Source organism: Cyprinus carpio, chromosome A23 (genome assembly GCF_018340385.1).
Source record: "Cyprinus carpio isolate SPL01 chromosome A23, ASM1834038v1, whole genome shotgun sequence".
Lineage (NCBI taxonomy): Eukaryota > Metazoa > Chordata > Actinopteri > Cypriniformes > Cyprinidae > Cyprinus > Cyprinus carpio.
In genome coordinates, this window is record NC_056594.1 from 197,254 (window position 1) to 217,928 (window position 20,675).

The following is a 20,675-nucleotide window of genomic DNA, read 5'->3' on the forward strand; positions in this document are numbered from 1 at the left end:
AGGAGGGGGCAGGCTATTAGGGCCAATCTTAGAATGGTACTTTATTTACAGATTCTAAAGAAATTCATAATTATTTTGCTGAATTTCACAAGCATCTATTCTTCCAGCTGTTCTGAGCTGAATGTTACAGGGTGCCAATTTCTTGATGCGGTGGACTTTCCAAAACTAGGGATGTTCAATTTAACCGGTTAACCATTAACCGACCATTAAGAATTTTGACCGATTAATACAACCAGTTAAACGGTTTAAAAAATAATTTATTTATTTTCAGTAATTTATCAAAATATTTTAAAAGGTTTGCTGCATGGTTAAAATATGCTACACGTATAAACAAATTGTATTTTTTAGAGAGAGAGAAAAAAAAAAAAAGTTGCATTTCATTTCATTCAGAAATAGGCCTAATGCCGATGCGAAATGTTTACAAACATTATAATAAACTGTAAACATAGCTAGGCTATTTTAGTTCCCCTCACTCCACAACAAAGCCTTTCAATTAACAGCATTTAGAAAATAACAAGAATTAAAAATATACGAAGCTATAGCAACAAAAAACAAGCCAAAACAAATTAATTTAGGCTAAAACGAAACTGAAACCAACGTTGGGTCTCTCATTCGACACAAAATCAAATGTTTCCATATATTCACTATGTATCTGAATGCCAAATTATTATTGATTATGTAGCCTACTTCACTCGCATTCCAATATCCATGTAAAACTAAATGTTTTGCATAACATCACAATGGTACGGTGATAACACTTAACAGCACAGATTTTACTACATATCTAAACTGAGCATTGTGTTGTTGTTTTTTTTACATATGTTTGACTGACTGTATTTTATTATGATAATGAACAGGCTGCATTGTCAAGGTAGCAATGCTTAACTGTGTGTGTGTGCATGCGGCGCCACTTCCTTCTACTTCCTTCTACTTCCTTCTACTTCCTTCTACTTCCTTCTAACAGTGGAAGCAACTACTCCTTTTAGTCATAAAGATAATCGGAATTGTAAAAGGTTTTCCTTTATTTGTGTACATTCACAATAAAAACAAATCTTTGTGCTTTTCCAATACAAGCCTAAAGAAAAATAAGATGCCGCTTTCTGCCGTCAGGTTTACTTTCGCGCAGCACAGAAATTAACCAAATCTCTGCATACTAGGCTACTTGTTGCACAATTTTTCGTTAATTTTCTTAACCCTCTGAGGTCTAGGGGTTTTGGGGGCCTGGAGGAGTTTTGACATCCCCTGACTTTTGTGCTTTTTTCAGTTGCTTATAAATAGATACATGGCTAAAGTCTAATAACACTGTAATCAGTACAAACTGGGCTACAATAATATGTAAATAGCATGTACGTACATGATTGTGTTTTTGAGAAAACAACGTTTATGCATGGTTAGTAAAAAAATAGAATTTTGAAGTCACTGAAATAAGGTCATAAACACCTAGAGAACATTTGTTCACAAGACAAACCTGGAGCGTGTAGCCTTGAATTTTTGCTTCAAAATGATGTGAAAATCATCTTGTTTACTCACTCATAGAAAATAGATTGATTTAAATTTTCTAAGACACTTTTTGTTTCAAAAGGGCATATGCGAGTAGGTGTCAACTATCATGAATATTTGTGTGATTCACACCTGAGAAGACAAAGACCCACATAATGAGCCTTTCAGGGAGGTGTGTGACTGAGAGGGGAGAATTACAAGAAAGAATTAGAAGACAAAATAAATGTATATATTTTTAGGTTTGTAATTTATTTAGAATATATTTAATTATCCCACAAAATAACTTGAGATTCACTTGCAATGCAGTAAAACAGTTTATTAGGAACAACCAAAGCTGACTTTCAAAGCTGAATTTTTAGCATCATTACTCCAGTCACACGATCCCTCAGAGATCATTCTAATATTCTGATTTGTTACTCAAAAAAAAAACATTTATTATTATTATTATTATTATTATTATTACTATTATTAATTAAAAAAATATGATTTTTTTTATTAATTGAAAGAACAGCATCGTTTCTAACATGATAATTGTATTTATCATCACTTGTGTGCTAAATAAAAGTTTATTTATATATATATATATATATATATATATAGATAGATATATATATATGTATATATATATATATATATATATATATATATATACACTAGTGGTGGGCATAGATTAATTTTTTTAATCTAGATTAATCTCACTGTAATCTTGGAATTAATCTAGATTAAAATGGCTTGTTTGAATTCTGTCGAAGGCATTCAAATTATGTTCAATAAGATGTACTTGTTAGTACTGATAGAGCTGTGCTCCACTCAAACATAATAGTTTGACGACGACTCTTCCCCTGCGCTACATTGCTTGGCCCGGCATCTTCCGCATTAGCTAAGGGATGCTTTGCGTTTAGGTGGTACTTGAGACTGGAGGAACTCCTACAGTAAACTAATTCCGCATTGCACAAGTTGCCAACAACCTTACGCCTGTTTCACACATACTCCGTCTGCAGTGCGTATGCGTTGCATTTTTTTTTTTCTTACGCACCCATGTTAACGGATTCCAGCGTTCACGCGGTTGTGGTCCATCAGTGCGTTCCAGTAGCGGTGCGTCTGCAGCAGTGCATCGATCGTTTACGTACAGAGTCTATTTTTGCTGTGCTGCATGCGCTAAATTAAAATGACAGAGCATTGTTCGCGGTAAAAATTAACATGGATTGACACGGAAATGCAGTAATTTTACAATAAATGAATTCTAATTAAAGGCTTCTGTGTTATACACGCAACACATGGGTTTTTGGCTAAGTATAAAACAAGAAAAAGAGCACCTTTAGATAATCGAGGCAACATGCACTTTTATGGAAGCAGAAAAAAGTTCATTAAGAACCGTGCGATTGCTTGTAATAAAGATTTAAATGCAAAAGGCACGAGAGTCGACTGTTCCTGTCAGTGGTGCTTTAATTTAAAATATTTGTGATATCCCAACAAGAAAAGTAGGTTAATTGTTGTGTTTAAATGTTTTGCCGCTTGCTTGAGCAGCTTATTATACAAACCTAGAAGTCAAATGCATGAATAATATGTTGTTTATATTTATTAAGTTTAAAGTAATGTCTATGATTATGAATGTCTGTTACTGTTCTGTGATAAGAGTCACTTTTTTTTTTTTTTTTTTACATGGTTTGAAATATAGAATGATGAACAAATGTTGTGTTTTTGGACTAAACAGCCGCAGATCAGTAGCGGACTGCAAACGCGTCCTGTGTGAAAGCACAATGAGTCCGTGCTGCTTCTGCACCACACACGTAACGCACATGGACTGCATACGCACTGCAGACGGAGTATGTGTGAAACAGGCGGGAGTCTTTTGAGGCTTTTTTGGGAAGCTTGGTAATTTCACAGTAGGCATACACACAGGTTCGAAGACTCGTTCTCGCCTGCTACAGTGCAATTCATCTAGGTATACATCCGCGCTAAACTATCACGGTGAAAGTCATCATAGCTTGCGTAGTATAGACCCAGCTCCCAACCCAACTTTGAGAATAGATTAACGGCGATATTTTTTTTATCGCCCGATAAGAGTCTCACGTTAACGCAGCACGTTAACGCCGATAACGGCCCACCACTAATATATACACTGACTCCCAGCTTCTAAATGGTATAGTGTATATTGTTACACTTGGAGTAAGACTGGAGTAATGATGCTGAAAATTTAGCTTTGATCACAGGAATAAATTTTAAAATATATTAAAATAGAAAGCCGTTATTTTGAATAGTAAAAATATTTCACAATATTACTGCTTCAGCAAATGCAACTTTCTGTATTTTGGATCAAATAAATGCAGGCACATGTGTCAAGTTGAAATATATAAATGAACGTCACATACATGGCATTTCCAAAATGTATATTGTTTATGTGCTCTGAAGTATATACTTTTTTGAAGAGACGTTGAAGAGATGGGAGTGTGTGCCTCGCTTGGTCTTAGCTGTGTTCCAGGTTCCTGAGTGTGCTGCTTATTTGCATTGGCTCGCTTTGCAACAGGTTATTATCTATCTGAAATAAAAAAGTAAGCATGCTGTTTACGCAAATAAACTTCTCTATTAACATTATTGTGATGGTCACTAATACTATTAGTAATTTATAGGAAAAAAAAGAACACAATTACCACATAGCACATTTATTGTCAGTGATATTTACAGCTTACTTGATAGACTTTTTTTTTTTTTACCTAAGACGCTTGCAAACACCAATGACAGGGTGTAACACATTAAAAATATTTACACCAGAGCAGATATTGATAAACAGAAGCTTAGTTACATTCTTGAAAACACAAGCATGATTTGTATGAAGGCCTATTCAATATATATAGTTATAAACATATATGGCTATATTTGTGAACAGAGAATAGCCTATCACAGTAAAGTTTTGTCTAATCATTCTTACTGACATTAAGCTAGCAACATTATAACTCATATTACTTTTATAACGTATTGCTGTCTATGCTATAGAACATTAAAAAAAAAACATCCTGGCATGGTGAAACATTGAGATGATGTAAATTAAACTTCATAATGTTTCACCTGATTATAGTTTGGAAAAAGTCTAACTAGTTAAATGTGTACAAGTTATATGAAAACTAATACAAGTAGATTAATAATACAAAAGACTTACTCGTGTTTATCTCTGCTGGGTCAAGCCACTTCGTTCTTCTTTCTGAGGTAATCCAAATCTTATTCCTCTCAGCGGTCTTATTGAGGTGAATTATGTCTTATTCCTCTCAGCACGAAGCTAACAGTAACATTTAAAAAACGTGAAGTACAGTCTCGCTGCTTTGTTTGCTCTGATGAGGGCGGTTACCTGCCGCAAGCTTCAAGTGAACGCTTATAATAACAATAGCGCGCTCGGCACATAGGCGTGGTCGCATTAGATATAATGAAGGGAGACGTGAAAGACGGACATCGCGTTGTTTTCATATGGATTACTTTATCACAGAATATTTGTTTTTGGTAGCACTTGATTAGTTTAAAAGTAGACATGTCAAGCTTTCTATAAATATCTCTCTCATGTCTTGTTTGTTTTCTTTTTTTTATAAATGCACAAAGTTTGTTATTATGTGTGGATACAAATAAAAGTAGACCCTTTACAGATTCGATTAATGTATTGCTCTTATCTGTACGATCAAAACTGAAAGTGTTATTTAAGTTCTTTTCGGGGTTATCAGGAGAAAATGCAGCAGAATTTTTTTTGTAACATTGGCCAGATCTGTGCCTTGCCACAGTTCTGTCTCTGAGCTCTTCAGGCAGTTCCTTTGACCTCATGATTCTCATTTGTTCTGACATGCACTGTGAGCTGTAAGGTCTTATATAGACAGGTGTGTGGCTTTCCTAATCAAGTCCAATCACTATAATCAAACACAGCTGGACTCAAATGAAGGTGTAGAACCATCTCAAGGATGATCAGAAGAAATGGACAGCACCTGAGTTAAATATATGAGTGCCATAGCAAAGGGTCTGAATACTTAGGACCATGTGATATTTCAGTTTTTCTTTTTTAATAAATCTGCTAAAATGTCAACAATTGTGATTGTGCTATCACGGTGACAGATGACAAATGCGACTTTTTTTTTTTTTTTGCATTTTTTGTATCTCGAGTCAACTTGATAATTTAGACTGTTTGCCCATTTGGATTATAATAACGATTGCTCGTCCAGTGCCATGGCTGCAGACGTTAGCTTCACTTATTTATATAATCTCTGTGTTCTCTGAGCCAAGTCTGAGCAAAAATTATAGATATATCAACAAGACGGTTCATTCATAATATTATTGTAAAAATTGGAGAAACTGCAAAGCGTGGTATGGCGGAATAAGTCCCACCTTCTAAATAAAAAGGTAAAGTCATTGCATCGTGTTTTTTTTTTTCCACCTTATTTCAAATTACCGACTCACACTTTTCTCATCCTAATTTTACAAGTTGAAAGTTACAAAACAACACAAGCACAGAGCTGTCTGACTCTGATAACGGCTGAGTGTTTTCCGAGTCCGATCAACTCGGGTATTATTACAAACAATGTTAAACATACCTGGGACCCGAAGTCATAGATTGGGACCCGACCCGGACCCAGCTGACCATTTAAAATATAGCCCCGAACCCGTACGCAACCCGAGTCGGGTCCCGGGTCCTCCGTGTAGACCTCTAGTTTGAACACAGTTGTGTGGCCGCAGTGTGTGAAAACAACCAGCCTATAATGTTAAAAATCCACCCACTCATTGTTTTATAATCCCAATAAGTCATAACCAACATAGCAGTTCCAGAACGTCCAGACAAAGTAAGCATCATATATTGTTTTCCAAAAGAGCTAAAGCTACCATTGTCTCTGCCTGTTTTCACTAATGCTGCCTTCAGGTGCTACCAGAATGATCGTAAATTGGAATGTGGTAGTTAAAAATTGCATCTGGATGCAATGTGAGGATCAGTAACTTGGTCAACACCAGTTAAACCATAACACCGGTATGCCCGCGAGCATGAGCTCTTGAAGCTCCGCACTGTTCTGGGAATGGAGGCGGGAGCACCAGCTAATTTTCATTTAAAGTCGACAAACAGAAAAAAGGTTTTGGCTCATACCCTAAAAGTGGCAATTTCAACAAGCTATAACAATTATCTGTGGGGTATTTTTTTTAAAAAATACACACTCTGGGGACATCAGAGAACAATTTAAAATATTGTATCAATACATTCTATGGCACCTTTAAAGTTCACAGTATCGATAAATTGCATAGAGAGCATCTACGCAACTAATTTCAAGCATAAACTTTTAGATCAAAATAATTAAAAGACTATGAAAACACAAACTCAGTCAAGTATCCAAACTTCTGATTGGTAATTCATGAGTTTGAGAGTTTATGCTGTCAAGGATTAGCCTGGCACACACCTCTTCCTGGCTGATGTCATCCATAGTTCCGGATCGGAGGGGAAGTCTGATGTCCTGCATCTTACAAGCCTGCAACAGATTGTGTCTGTCACTACGTTTTTGCTCCAGCTTGGTCTCAATGGCTGTCACCTCCTTCTGCAGCTGCGTCAACTCCCTAGCCAAACACAAACATTTTTCCTCACATCATCATACTCATTTTCTTGAAAAACATCCATGAATGTCTAGAATAAAACAATGAAAGGTCTCACTTGTTGGCACCACCCAGTTTCTTGCGGATCTCCTCCATTTCATGATTTTTATCATTAACCTCAGATTTCTTGGCCAGGTGCTGGTTTTTCAGATCCTGCAGCTGTGCCATGGTTTCATCAATGATCTTCATGTTCCTTTGCTCTTCCTGTTAGGAAATATTAAATGAAATTCAATGAGATCAAACATTATTTCTAGGCTTAATAGAGTATCATTATGAGGGTATCTGAAAGTTGTCTACCTTCTTGAGTCTCTCTATCTCATTCTCATCTTTCTTGACTGTCTGTTCCCACATGATCACCTTCTCCTGGTCTTCCTTCAGCTGGTTCTTCTCATAGTCCAACTGGATAGCCAGACGTGTCTTCTGAGTCTCAAATTCCAGGCTACCCAGGAGTTTGGGGAAAGGATTAATCATCAGTTACATCAACTATTTGGATCCGATTATAACAGTTAAGTACTCCCTACAAATTCTTATTGACAGATTTAAAATAATAATAAAGTTAATTCCAAATTTGGGTGGAAAATGTGCAGAATTTTTTTTTTTTTTTCAAGATCAATGGGGTTTTTTAATGACCTCACCGTTTCTTTGCAATCTCATTCTGTCTCTTTACTTTCTCTTCTTCAAATTCACGAATGTTACGAACTCCAATCTCTTTACAGAACTCTACAAAAACCTCATCCTCCACCTGGAATGAGACAAACATCAACTGAAGACTGAAGACGTGATAAATTAACCAAGGTAAAGTTGTTTTTAGATAACTGTGCTGTGTCCTACCAAGTTCATGCGGTCTTTCAGGTCTTTCATCTCTCTCTCTCGTGACTGGATGATTCTCTTAATGTCATTAATGCGCGGACCAAAGTTAGCAAGTTCACTCTCCAGCTTTGACTTTTCCTGAAATTACCCCAATAACAAAATATGTGACAAATATCTCTACTGCGTTTAAGTCGTTTCTGATGAGAAAAGTAAACAAGCAGCAAAACAGACTAGTTCTGACTCTAATTTTAGATTGGATGGGCCACATTCAAAGCTGCTACAAAATGTCATTAAATACACAGCTGTGAATAAACACCATTTAAACACAATATTAATGTATTAGGTGGCAATGCTGCTTGACAACCATAAATGGTTTGCAGCTGGGCTAATGAACTAGGCTATTACATCATTAAATAATTTTGGTAACACTTTACAATAAGGTTCTAATATTATTATTATTGAACATTAGTGTCTTATTTCTTCCACTTTTTATAAAAGCAATTAGCAGCGTTTTGTGGCAGCAGTTTGGAACAACACAAGTTGACTACATGGTGGGTACCTGCATGTTAAGGGACAGGTGTCTGGTCTTGGTTTGCTCCAGATCACTCTGAGAGTATTTGAGTCTCATCTGCAAACCATGAGCTTGAGACTGGACCTGACGCAGCTCTGCCTCCTTTCTTTTTGCCTTCATTTGCTCCTGATATTCACACATAAACATCAATCCAATCAGTCAATGGCAAATCTACTTGCCCATATCAAATTAAGCTTCCTTCTGATTCAGAATTACTTTGAGCTCGTCTGTGAGCTTTTCCTTCCTGTCTTTCAGTTTATCAACGGCTTTCTCATCCCAGCGCCGAGCTTTGGCCTTCAGATCACTGGCACCTCCAGAGATCACTCCAGACTTCTGGAATAATGTCCCATCTAGAGCCACAGTCTAAAAAATAACACATACAGAACCAATAAACTACCAAATACAAACCAGAGAAAATTTTTTTTTTTTTTTTTTAGATTTCCCACAAAAAGTGAGTAATTCTTGTCTAAGAAATAATCACCACACAATTCTAAGGTGTTGGGGTGTTTGGAGTAGTTACTGTGGTGTTACAGGCCTTAGACAGTACATTTATGGACTCCATGTAGTCCAGTCACCAACAATCTAATGCATAATACACTCAAAACCTATCCAATAGCTGGATTTTTTGTGACGTGATTTTTTTTCCTTTGTACCTTGTGTCTGTATGGTCCTCCAAAGGCGATCCTGCGAGCATCCTCCACGTTCTCACAGACGAGGGCATTTCCACAGGCATACTGCAGGGCTTTCTTAATCTGTGGTGGCTCGTATCGAATTACATCAATCACCAATTTAGCACCACGCAGCTCACGCAGTTTCTCATCTGTGGGCCTGACCTGTTGAGGACATTATAATACATGAGCCAACTTGCTCAAGCACAACACATTCAGTGAATCCAGTGACATCACCTCCAGGTAGTCCAGGGGCAAGAAGGTCTCGGGTTCTCCACGCTGCTCTTTTATGTACTGGATACAGTCACGACCTGTCTTCTCAGAATCCACAATGATGGCATCCATGTTTTTGCCCAGAACTTTAGTAACAGCAATCTGAAATTTCTTCTGTGTGGGCTGGCACAGGTCAATCAGTCTCCCGTACTGGAAAATGAGATGACCATATGTGAGCATCCAGCTATATAAGATGCATATATGAAATGACACCGGAAACATTAAGAAGTCACTTCTCACCACTGATCCAGGATACAGCCTCTTGATACTTTCCAGGATCTCAGCCTTGCGTTGTTGTCTGCTGTTCTCTTGTCTGTCAATACGAGCATCACCCAGCTGCTCCATCACCTGCATAAATCATATTATACAATTGAGCAAATGACAGCTTTTTTCCATTGAATAACCTTTCATTCTTTCTATGGTTGCACAGTGCACCGATACTTCAAAAGTATCATGATTCTCGGAAGTTAAAAACATCCTGATTCCTAAATTTATTAGTATCGATACTTCAAAGAATGACCGCGTTCCAGATTTGTAAGCGACGTATTTCATGTTGGTGTGTGCAATGCACGCTTCCAGTGCCTCCCTATGGACGTCTGTGTTTTTTCTCCTCACGCACGCAGCAAAAAAGCTGTAGCTGTCATGTGACAAACACTACAGCGAGATGGCTGCATGTGCGAGCACAAGTGATACTGTGGCAGCCGATCCATGACTGGTAGAAAAAGATGACCCGAGGAGTGAAATATGGAAGTACTTTCAAAGTTCAGAATCAAGGTAAAGTTATTACTCTTATGTTTCTTATGATAACTGAGATAATGCTGCTAAATTTATTCTTTTTTTTTACCTTGAATGTCATTGCTCTAATTTATTTTTTATATTTTGATATTTCATATTTTGCTCAAATGTTTAATATATCTGCTGTTCATATTGTCACTGGGGAGGAAACGACAGACACAGTGGGCATGGCGTCAGGCCTCGGAGAGGCTTTTATTAACAGATAATAAAACAAGAGGGAATAAAAGTGTCCAAAGGGGGAGAGTGTCCAAAACAAACATGGGATCTGGTTTCCTCGCCATGCTGCTGGGTTCGTGTGGGTCAGGCAGTGTTCTGGAAGGAAGGGTCCAGGTAAGGGGCGGAGTCCGGTGGCCGCACACGCTCCCCTCTTTGGTCTGGGGTGCGAGGGGCGGCGGCTTCTTCCAGCTGCGGCATCCTTCTCGCTGGCTGTGGCGCTTGACGGGGATCGACAGCCTGATCCTTGCCGGATGGCCGTATAAATGGGTGCGGTTCTCGTGCGGTTCTCGTCCGGACCGCGGGTCCGGCAGCTCACGTCTCTGGTGGCGCGGGAGTCCCTCAATGCACCCTTCCTGGACCTACGAGGACACCAGTGTGCATGCACAGGGAAGAGACCGTTCTCCCATGGAGAGGCACGTTGGGCTTTTAAACAGTGGCGGTAGTGCTGGGCGGTTTGACCAAAAATTTATATCACGGTTTTTTTCTAAATTATGCCGGTTTCACAGTTTATGACGTTTTTTTTTTTTCTCATGCATAATCAGGTGTACAATGCATTTTCTGCTGGTTGATATTCCAAGACGTGCTTTTAGCCCGACAGCACTTGCATAAAATGGTTGTTTGGTCAATGTCGGACTTTTGGAAACAAAAAACCCTCCAAACTTTTAAACACCATAATTAGCCTACTTTTCTTGTTAAAATATTTCAAATTAAAACACCACAGACAGAAACAGTCTCGTTCCTTTTGCATTTAAATCTTTACCACAAGCAATCCCACGGGTCTTAGTGAACTTTGTTTTTCCGCCTCCATAAAAGTGAATATATATATTGTTTTCCTTGTTTATCTAAAAGTGAACTTTTTCTTGTTTTAAACCTAGCCAAAAACCCATGTGTTGCGTGTGAAACAGCTTTAATTAGTATACATTTATTGTGAAATGACTGGATTTTCGTGTAAATCCATGTTCATTTTTCCCGCGAACAATGCGCTTTCACAATTCAGCGCCTGCAGCACAGCAAAAATAGACTCGGTACATAAACGTTCGCTGCACTGCTGCAGACGCACCGCTCCTGGAACACACTGATGGACCGCAACCTCGTGCAGTATGAACGCTGGAATCCGTTAACATGGGTGCGTAAAAAAAATATGCAACGCGTACGCACTGCAGACGGAGTATGTGTGATACAGGCGTTATAACGTAACACCAGAGCACTACTGTGTTTACCGCTGTCGCTGCTTAGAAGTGCAACATTGTAAAGGGTCCGTCTGAAACAGTGTGCCGCGGCCGCGTTCCGAACGTTGAGTAATTAAATACATCGGTATAGCGGTATATTAAAAATTAATATCGTAATGAAAATATACACCGGTTTTCGGTGTAAACCGGTATACCGCCCAGCACTAAGTGGCGGTGATGAGGCTCCATTCCTTAAGGTGTGCCCCATCACACGCCGCCAGCCCTGGATCATCCAGCGCCCTTCCTCCCTCACACACCCAGTCCTGTCGGGAGCCTGGTGAAGGGCTGCGATTTAGGACAGGGTGCCGATAATAATTAGTGGGGAGGCAGCTGACTCGTCACAATATGTTCATTTATTAGTGTGTTATATGTTTATGTTTAGCACCTGCAAAAGTAATTACTATAAATGTGACAGGGGGAAATAGTAAGGAGATATTTGAATTATGTACTAATTAACTAGTGTTTTCTGAGTTTGTCGCAAAGATGAAGTTGCTGATCCTGACTCGTCGTCTCCTCATTAGACGTGCCTTTAGAGAGAAGTGCATCTTTACGGATTATGATTATAATGAAAGAGTTTTTGATTTCGATTTGTGCAGAAAGCACATTGTGTTTGTTTTCTTTATTTTATAAAAGCACAACGTTTTGTAAATAAAGGACCCTTTGCAGTTACGAATGATGTATTACTCTTACCTTTATGTGCAAAAATAACAGCGTATCTACTGAAAAAAATGCAAGTGATCAAGCTGGCATCTCCATGTCCTGAAGAGTCTCCACACAAACTATTGGATATACTGCACATTTATCTGGTTCTAACGTTTAAACATTGTTATATGCTTGAACTGTTTTATATCTATAGATTTTATATTAGGCAAGTTATGATGATTTGAGAAGGCTAAATTGATCAAACATAGGCTCACTGTCTAACGCTGGCCGCTTGGTCGTTACTTAAAAACGTATATTTAACAAACAAAAAATGCTCCAAACGTTTTTCTAAATTAACTAAAAAAAAATAAATAAAAAAAAACGAAACAAAATATAATCACTTTGCTATTACATACAAAACTAAACTATTTTAAGAGCTGAGACAGTAGTATAAGCTGTTTAGGGACTGTTTAGCTGTTCAAATCAGACACTAGAGCATTCCTTCATTCAGACACAGTGAAGATCTGATCAGATTCAGTGTAGAGGGGCCAAGTCTGGAAGATTTTGCTGCTAGAGAGAGTGTGTCCAACTGGTTTAGCCAAGGCCAAACTACAGGAGTTGGCCATCCGAGGGGCTTGTGACTGCAATGGAGGATAGTCCATAAGACATTGAGCCATGTTCAGTTCGAAGCCCTTAAAACACTTAATTTAGATTTTCTTTTTATTTCCAACAGACCAACAGTTTTTTAGTAAGTTACCTTTCTTGTAGAATTGTGCTTCAAATAAAGAACTTTATGTTGGCCAGATTGTTAGTTAATCATTTAGGCTACAAGTCAATATTGCCTATATGGACAGTGATTTAAAAAAAAGAAATTAACTGCGGTGTTAAATGTGATGCGGTCGAAAATTTGGGTGCACCTAAATTTTGTGCTGGTGCACCCAAGAAAAAAAGGCACACCAGTGCAACAAGTTAGTCAAGAGCCCTGTTGTAACATTTGCCGCTGGCTCTGATGTCTCTTTAGTGGTTAAACATAAAATATAATTTGTTTTGGGTAAATCTAACAGGTAATCTTTGGTCTTTATTCAATTAATCTATTAATATGTTAAAATGAAAATAAAAAGAGGCAATACTGTTTCATATAATATTTTGTTTAACTGTAATGGAGGCTCTATACACATTACCCTGAACTACATTTCTGCGGCTATTCATATGTTTAAATGAAAACGAAAGGAGGAAGTGGTGTTTGATATCATATTTCATCATATCATATATCATCAATTGCAGTAGCCAAGGCTAGCTGACTGATGTTATTAAGTAACATTACTCTGCTGATTGCAGAATTACCGGACTTGTGTTGTCGAGTCGAACTTGCAAAGTTTGAACTACGGAGGATGCAAGTCTGAAATTTCCATACTTTGTATTGAGAAATGTGCGCAGACCTACGTCACCAGAGTATTTGCCTAATCTTCACAGTACTTTACACCATGGTGGAAACGCAGAAAGCAACAGGTCTTGGGGGGGAGTTCCTGGTACAATTGTTCCAGGTAATTTCGGTGGAAACGCGCCTTATGATATGATTGCATTTTTTTCAATGTATATGATGAAGTATTTTAGTGCTTGCCTTTCTGAACTCTTACCTGGTTAAGCTCCATGTTGATCTCATCTATTCTTCGTTTAGCCTGTTCCACCTCTTCTGTGAGCTCCTCCTCCATCCTCTTCTGCTCATCCAGAGACTGTCTGAAAACAGAAAAAGAGAAATGACACACACACACTAACAGCTGTTTGCTGAATCAGATGTGGCTTTGTGAAGTGTTTGTACCTGCTAGTGGTGATATAATCCTCCAGCTTCTCAATGCGTTTCTGGTTCTCTTCAATCTCTCTGATCTTCTGCTTGATCTTGGCCTATCGATAACAACAATCACAACAAATCAAGTTGCTCTGTTTGTTTATTTTTACTGTATAATTAAGTCTACAGAAACTCTTTGCACCTCTGTTTCTATTTTCTTCCTCTCCTCCAGGTCCAGACGGTCCTGGTCAGCTTTTTGGTCTCTGTTGAATTTCTCCAGCTCTTGAGCCAGTGTAGCAGCTCGCTTGCTCGCCTCCTCCTTCAGACGGTGATATGCCTTAACCTAAACACAAACAAAGACAACTTAAACTTAGTATTTTTAACTACATGGTTAAAGAAGCTGTTATTAAAATTTGTTCAGGATTTAAAAGCTGTGTAGTACATTCTAGGCTTTACTGATTGTGCACTTATATTTGTGTGGCTTAATCTTTAAGACAAGCAAGTAACTGGCAAGATTAAACAGGTTATTTTTGACTAATATTAAAATTAAATGATAAAAAGTGATAAACATTTATTTTTCACACTAAATTTCCTTTTATGAAAGCACATAAAATTATTTTATTCATTAAAAAATAAAATTTGAAATTAAATATCTGCACAATATCTTGAGGTGCAGAAACCGTGAAGAAACAAATAAATATGCTGCTTTTATCACAGTATAGAACCCTCTGTCAGCTGTACCTGGTTCTCTTCCAGCTGTAGATCTTGTCCCTGACTTTGAGCCTCCTCCTCCATTCGCTCCTCAAACTCATGTCTGGCCATCTCCACTGCCCCCTGTTCACGGTCTAGCTCCTCCATGTCTGCCTTGCGTTTTTTGTAGCATTTCTGGGCATTCTGCAGTGATTTACGGGCAGCCTCTAGTTTCTTGATCTTGTGAGCAGTGTTCTCCTTGGCTTTAATGTACAGAGGCCTCTTCTGATTAAGCTCTGCATCCTTCTCCCTGTCAGCATGTCAAACAAAATGAATGACTATTTATTAGCTGGGCTCTAATCATGTATTATCATATGTGATCAATCAGAGACTGATTTTCATTCTTCTTGGCCTGCCCTGATCAAGTCTGCAAGAACTCAGGACTTATTTCAGGGCATATTAGAACTTAAGAATGCTCTGCTTGGTCAGGTGTTGACTAGAATCTGCCAATAATCATGTCCTATGACCTAGCTGGTGATCTTTCAATTTCAACTACTTCAAGACTTCAGCAAAGAAAAATATGCACTGTAAAATAAATTTATCAAATGGTGAATTTAAAAAGTAGGGATGCAATAAGATTTGCCCAAAATATTAGTTTTATATTCAGTTTTATTTTTTACAACCTAAGAAATTTCACCGTACCAGACAAGCTGGGAAGCCTCGCATCAACACCACCATGATTGCAGCATCCAGAGAAAGTGGAAGATTTTGTGAAATCTTTTGAAGATGCTCTGTCTGCAGACCATTTGCACAACCCTTCCTCTGAGAAATGGGACCACCACCAGGAGACTATTAAGAAAACAAAGACTTCACAGTCTTTGGGAAGAAGTCGTCCAAGAACAGTGATTGGGTCGAAGCTAAGTCCAGTGAGATGACCCTGGTTATTGAAGCAAAACATGATGCACTTGCTGAATACAAGCACTCACCAGGTATGAAATCCTTCCAAGCACTCAGAGGCTGCATTTTCACTGCAAGTCTTAATGCACAGATTTGAACATTTGACCATATCCGATTTTTTGGCCCGTCTGTTTACATTCACTTTAGACATGACTGATATCCGATATCGGTGTTTAAATTAATTCCTGCCCAAAAGAATTGTCTGCAGTTATCGCTTTGCTGTGTACATGGTAGACTCTCGGGTTTTGAATGGCCATGCTATTAAAATCATTTATATAATTCATGTTGAGTGGCCATTATTATTTGCCAGCATGTACGGCTGTCATGATTGTTTTGCAGCACAAAATCTGACTGAACGGATAAATAATGGAAAATAACGGAAATTTTAATTTGTTAGGCTATAGTATCTACAGCTCGTTAAAAGTAGAATTCTTTAATGAAAGAAAGAAGTGCCAGGATGATATTGAAATGAATTAAAATGAAGTAACGAGAGAGAGAGAGAGAGAGAGAGAGAGAGAGAGAGAGAGAGAGAGAGAGAGAGAGAGAGAATGCACGATTGAGTGTGAAGCTTGCAAAAAAGTTATCACCTCATTGCTGAGAAATATAATGTAGCTTTTAGCTGTTGTATTTATAAAATTAACGGGGCAGGGGTTGAAAACTAGAGATGCACCGATCGATCGGCCAGGAATCGGAATCAGACGATTTTCTGCATGATCGGCCCATGATCGATTCCCTTTTTTACGGAATGATATCGATTCTTAAATCCCAAGAAATCAATTAGTCTATTCTGTTTTCAGTTAATGGACGGGACATTGAAGGGCACTTCCCATCCAATAAATCGCAATAAGTATTGTGCTTTGGTGCTTTTAATATGAAACAAAGTCTCATGTTTCAATTTATGTCCATTGTATTGCAGTGTTCAAACAATAAATGCCATTTTGGCACTGTTTAATGTGAAGTGACAGATCGCTATAGCACCTCAGTTCAACAGACGCAGCAGCGCGAGGCACACGTGAAATGATCATCTCCTCCACATTAATACCAGCTTCAGCTCAAAATAAACATGAGTTATGACTAAACATCTGAAGGTAAGTTAAAAGAAAGAGTACAATTTTACAATCCTGTCTCATGTAATTGCTCAATCAGTGTTTCAGCCTCCCAAAGACGTCAATATAAAGACTTGTAAACAATGTCAATGTCACATTTACCTCAGAAATGAACATTCGGTGACCATAAACTCATTAGTCAGATAGAAAAATCAACTGTAGAGAGGGGCATTTTGGTAAATATATGCACCATAAAACATATTCATTATAATATTTACTGTTCTTATGTTTAATTTGTTTGAATAAATCCATTATTTTTTTAATGACAGACACCATTTAAATTTTTATATTTAAAAAACACAAATTGAAGTAGAAATAGTATTATGTAATTGTAACTTTATTTTAAAGACTCCATTGTGTAATTTTAACAGTTGTATGCTATAGCTTAGCAAATCAGTCAATTTTAACCTTTAATATTATAATAATGTAGTACCAAATGACTCATGTATATTTTACGGCATTAGTTGAGACCATTTTTTCCTTGAGAAAATTTGGCAAGTACTGTACCTGATATATATCCAAAATAATCGATATTGAATTTAATTGGATCAAATTGGTAATCTAATCGAATTGAAAGCTTGTGAATGAGAATCCAATCGAATCGTGAAATTTGTGTCAAAAACCTGCCCTAATGGAAACATGTTGTTGGCATGGAAGGTTTTTACTGTGAGTGAAGAAGAAACTAAGTTTGTTATTTGTGAAGCTTGTAAGGCTAAAATAAACCACGGGGGAACCACTTGCCATTAATGCTCAAGTAGCATTTTGCCTATACATATGCTGGCAACAATTATTACCCACTTATTACATGGCTCTGTAGAATTCTTGATTCTAATTGGTCAGTCACGACATTCCAAGGTATGTTATCCCTGGATAACAACCTGTAAAAGCTAATAACACAGCCTCATCTGGGTAACAGCAGTCGGCGCTGTACTCTTGCTTGAACTATTTTTTTCTTGGTGGAAGCTTTGCATTTGTTTAGCTAATAAAATATTAAAACTTGATTCAAAATGGTGTACAATTGTTTAATTATGTCATCCTGGTATCTCGGACTCGCTCTCGTTTCATACAAACGCAGCTGCTGCCATTTTGCTACAATTGTTTTGTACGCTGTAATGGATTATAAGAGAACTAACAAACTGGTAAGGTTTTAAAACTTTTTGTCTTAATTCTTTTATTGCTTTAATTATTTTGTGGTGAAATGTTGTGTAATACGTTTTTTGCCTGCACCCTTTCCCTTAAATGTCCGTTTAGTTTGAATTTGCCGCTTGCTCGCAACTGCTGTCTTCACGGAAGTTTGTGTTCAAATATTTCAACTCAAATCAATATTTTGCATCTAATTATTTACTTGTGTGGCAAGTAGCCGTGTAATAAACGGGATAATGTACATCCAGCCGGTTGTTCTAGCAGAATAAACCCCTTTAGGCTGATCACCCTGTCTGGGTTTATTCTGCTAGAACAACCGGCTGGATTTACATTATCCCTTACTTACTGCACTATTATTATTTGGAAGAGTATTGTACACTTCAGTTTTGTTCATTCATAGGATCTTTTGACTTTTTTAAGACAAGTAAAAAAAGAGAAAAAGGTAAATTTATAAAGTTTTGTTTTATAAAGCAACTCATTTTCAGTTAATTGTTATTTCTACTTCTTTCCAGTCACAGAGCATTTTTATTTTTTGAGAGTTGTTTAAGTGAGAGAAGATCCTGTAACTTGGGAAATTGTAATGTTTAATAATTTCTTTAATTATGAAAATAAAATTTAGCTTTGAAGAAAAGTACATTTTTGTTTGTATATGCTGTCAATTATAGTCCTTAGAAAGAAAATCGGAATCAGCAAAAATTGGTATCGGCAGATCACACTTATAAAAAAAAACGGAAATCTGAATCGGCCAAGAAAATTGCAATCGGTGCATCTCTATTGAAAACCATCTCCTGAATGTACAATTTCTTACCTATATAAAGTTTCCATCTCCATAAAATGCAAGCACATACAGCACACCGGTGTTGCACCGAATTCGGTGACCCTAGTAGGTGCTGTGTTGAGCTAATCCGACCTACTCCTATACCCAATCCTTATCCTAAACCTACCCTCACTATAGCGCCTACTAGGGACACATAATTCACAGAATTCAGTGCAACACTGGCATTAAAACACGATCGTTATAGGCAAACGTGTAGCCATCGCATTAGGAGTTCTGCGGGGAATCAAATATGTGTGTTTAGATGCAGTTAATTTCGTTAACGAAGACGACGACAAAAAATATTCGTTAACGAACATTTTTTCTGTAACTAAGATGAGACGTTGACGAGCTAAAAATAGTATCTGATGACGAAATTATAACGAAATTTATGCCGCATCTTTGTTAACTAGACAAGACTGGACAATAATGTTATTTGAGGACTACCGGACATTCAAAATGCATCCTATTGGCTATTGTTCTTCAAACTGTGCGTCCCTGTCATTGGATTGCGATCGGATAAGGGGCGTTTGCATATCTAGTCAGTATAGCAGCCGCAGTGTAAAATGCGAATTAGCGATCTGAAACAATAGCCTCAGCACCCGAAGGGGTAGGGATAAGGTAACCAGACATCCCGTTTTTCCCGGGAGTCACAATTCGTTGTCGATTAAGTTAGTGAAGGTGGGATAGGTGGAATCGTGCGGATGGAAGTGTTCTTTCTCGCGGACAGTTCTCATATACAGCGCGCGATCAGTTCTCACGCTTAAATACACACACAGCAGTCCAAATGTTTATCGTTTAGAGCATCTCACGTAAATACAGTAGGTTATGGATTAAGTGAACGTGAACAAGTGGGTAAAAACTGAACGTGTGTCAGTATTTCATGCATGCCTTCCATCTTAAAAGGACAGCATTCCAAATTAAATACCTATCTGTCATTAATGTTAACCAACAAAAGATGGTTAATGTATACATGTTAAGTAAAACCTACTGTATCTGAAAAAATTGTTTAATTTGTATCTCTATTGTATTTGTCTTATTGTGCTTCTTTCTAAATAAAAAAATATATATAATATATTTTAATTATTTAAATAATAATATATAATAAGTTTTCCTTTTCACTACTGTTAAATGGATAGTTCACCCAAAAATGAATAAATAAATTGTCAATTTATTCAAGTTTTTCCAAATTCAGTCCTTGATTCAAATTTCTCATAAGCTTAATTGATTTGGTCTAAAGAGAGAAGAATTAATGATTATTTTAGTTGTGACTTATAATTGAAAGCAAGAACTATAATTGAAAGCATATACAAACAAAAATGTACTTTTCTTCAAAGCTAAATTTTATTTTCATAATAAAATAAATTATTAGACATTACAATTTCCCAAGTTACAGGATCTTCTCTCACTTAAACAACTCAAAAAATAAAAGTGCTCTGTGACTGGAAAGAAGTAGAAATCACATTTAACTGAAAATGAGTTGCTTTATAAAACAAAACAACTTTATAAATTGACTTTTTTCTCTTTTTTACTTGTCTTACAAAAGTCAAAAGATCCTGTGAATGAACAAAACTGAAGTGTACAATACCCTTCCAAATAATTATAATGCAGTAAGTAAGTAATAATTGTTGCCAGCATATGTATAGGCAAAATGCTACTTGAGCATTAATGGCAAGTGGTTCCCCCGTGGTTTATTTTAGCCTTACAAGTTTCATAAATAGCAAACTTAGTGTATTCTTCACTCACAGTAAAAAACTTCCACGCCAACAACATGTTTGCATTAGTGCTGGGTTTTGACACAAATTTCACGATTCGATTGGATTCTCATTCACAAGCTTTCGATTCGATTAGATTACCAATTTGATCCGATT

At 37.3% G+C, this 20,675-nt stretch overlaps 1 protein-coding gene across 1 annotated transcript in view; it reads right to left on the minus strand.

Annotated features, from left to right (window-relative positions):
• The window catches only part of LOC109108176 (structural maintenance of chromosomes protein 1A), a 90,382-nt gene that overhangs the window by 16,771 nt on the left and 52,936 nt on the right, over positions 1 to 20,675 (minus strand). Inside the window, exons 6-19 of the mRNA XM_042712502.1 lie at positions 14,836 to 15,094; positions 14,297 to 14,437; positions 14,128 to 14,210; positions 13,946 to 14,045; positions 9,667 to 9,774; positions 9,391 to 9,576; positions 9,139 to 9,318; positions 8,702 to 8,848; positions 8,474 to 8,611; positions 7,936 to 8,052; positions 7,740 to 7,846; positions 7,402 to 7,543; positions 7,163 to 7,308; positions 6,915 to 7,068 (exon numbers count right to left, since the gene is read on the minus strand). Of these exons, the coding sequence (XP_042568436.1) occupies positions 6,915 to 7,068; positions 7,163 to 7,308; positions 7,402 to 7,543; positions 7,740 to 7,846; positions 7,936 to 8,052; positions 8,474 to 8,611; positions 8,702 to 8,848; positions 9,139 to 9,318; positions 9,391 to 9,576; positions 9,667 to 9,774; positions 13,946 to 14,045; positions 14,128 to 14,210; positions 14,297 to 14,437; positions 14,836 to 15,094 (2,008 nt within the window). The remainder of the gene's footprint in view (positions 1 to 6,914; positions 7,069 to 7,162; positions 7,309 to 7,401; positions 7,544 to 7,739; positions 7,847 to 7,935; positions 8,053 to 8,473; positions 8,612 to 8,701; positions 8,849 to 9,138; positions 9,319 to 9,390; positions 9,577 to 9,666; positions 9,775 to 13,945; positions 14,046 to 14,127; positions 14,211 to 14,296; positions 14,438 to 14,835; positions 15,095 to 20,675) is intronic.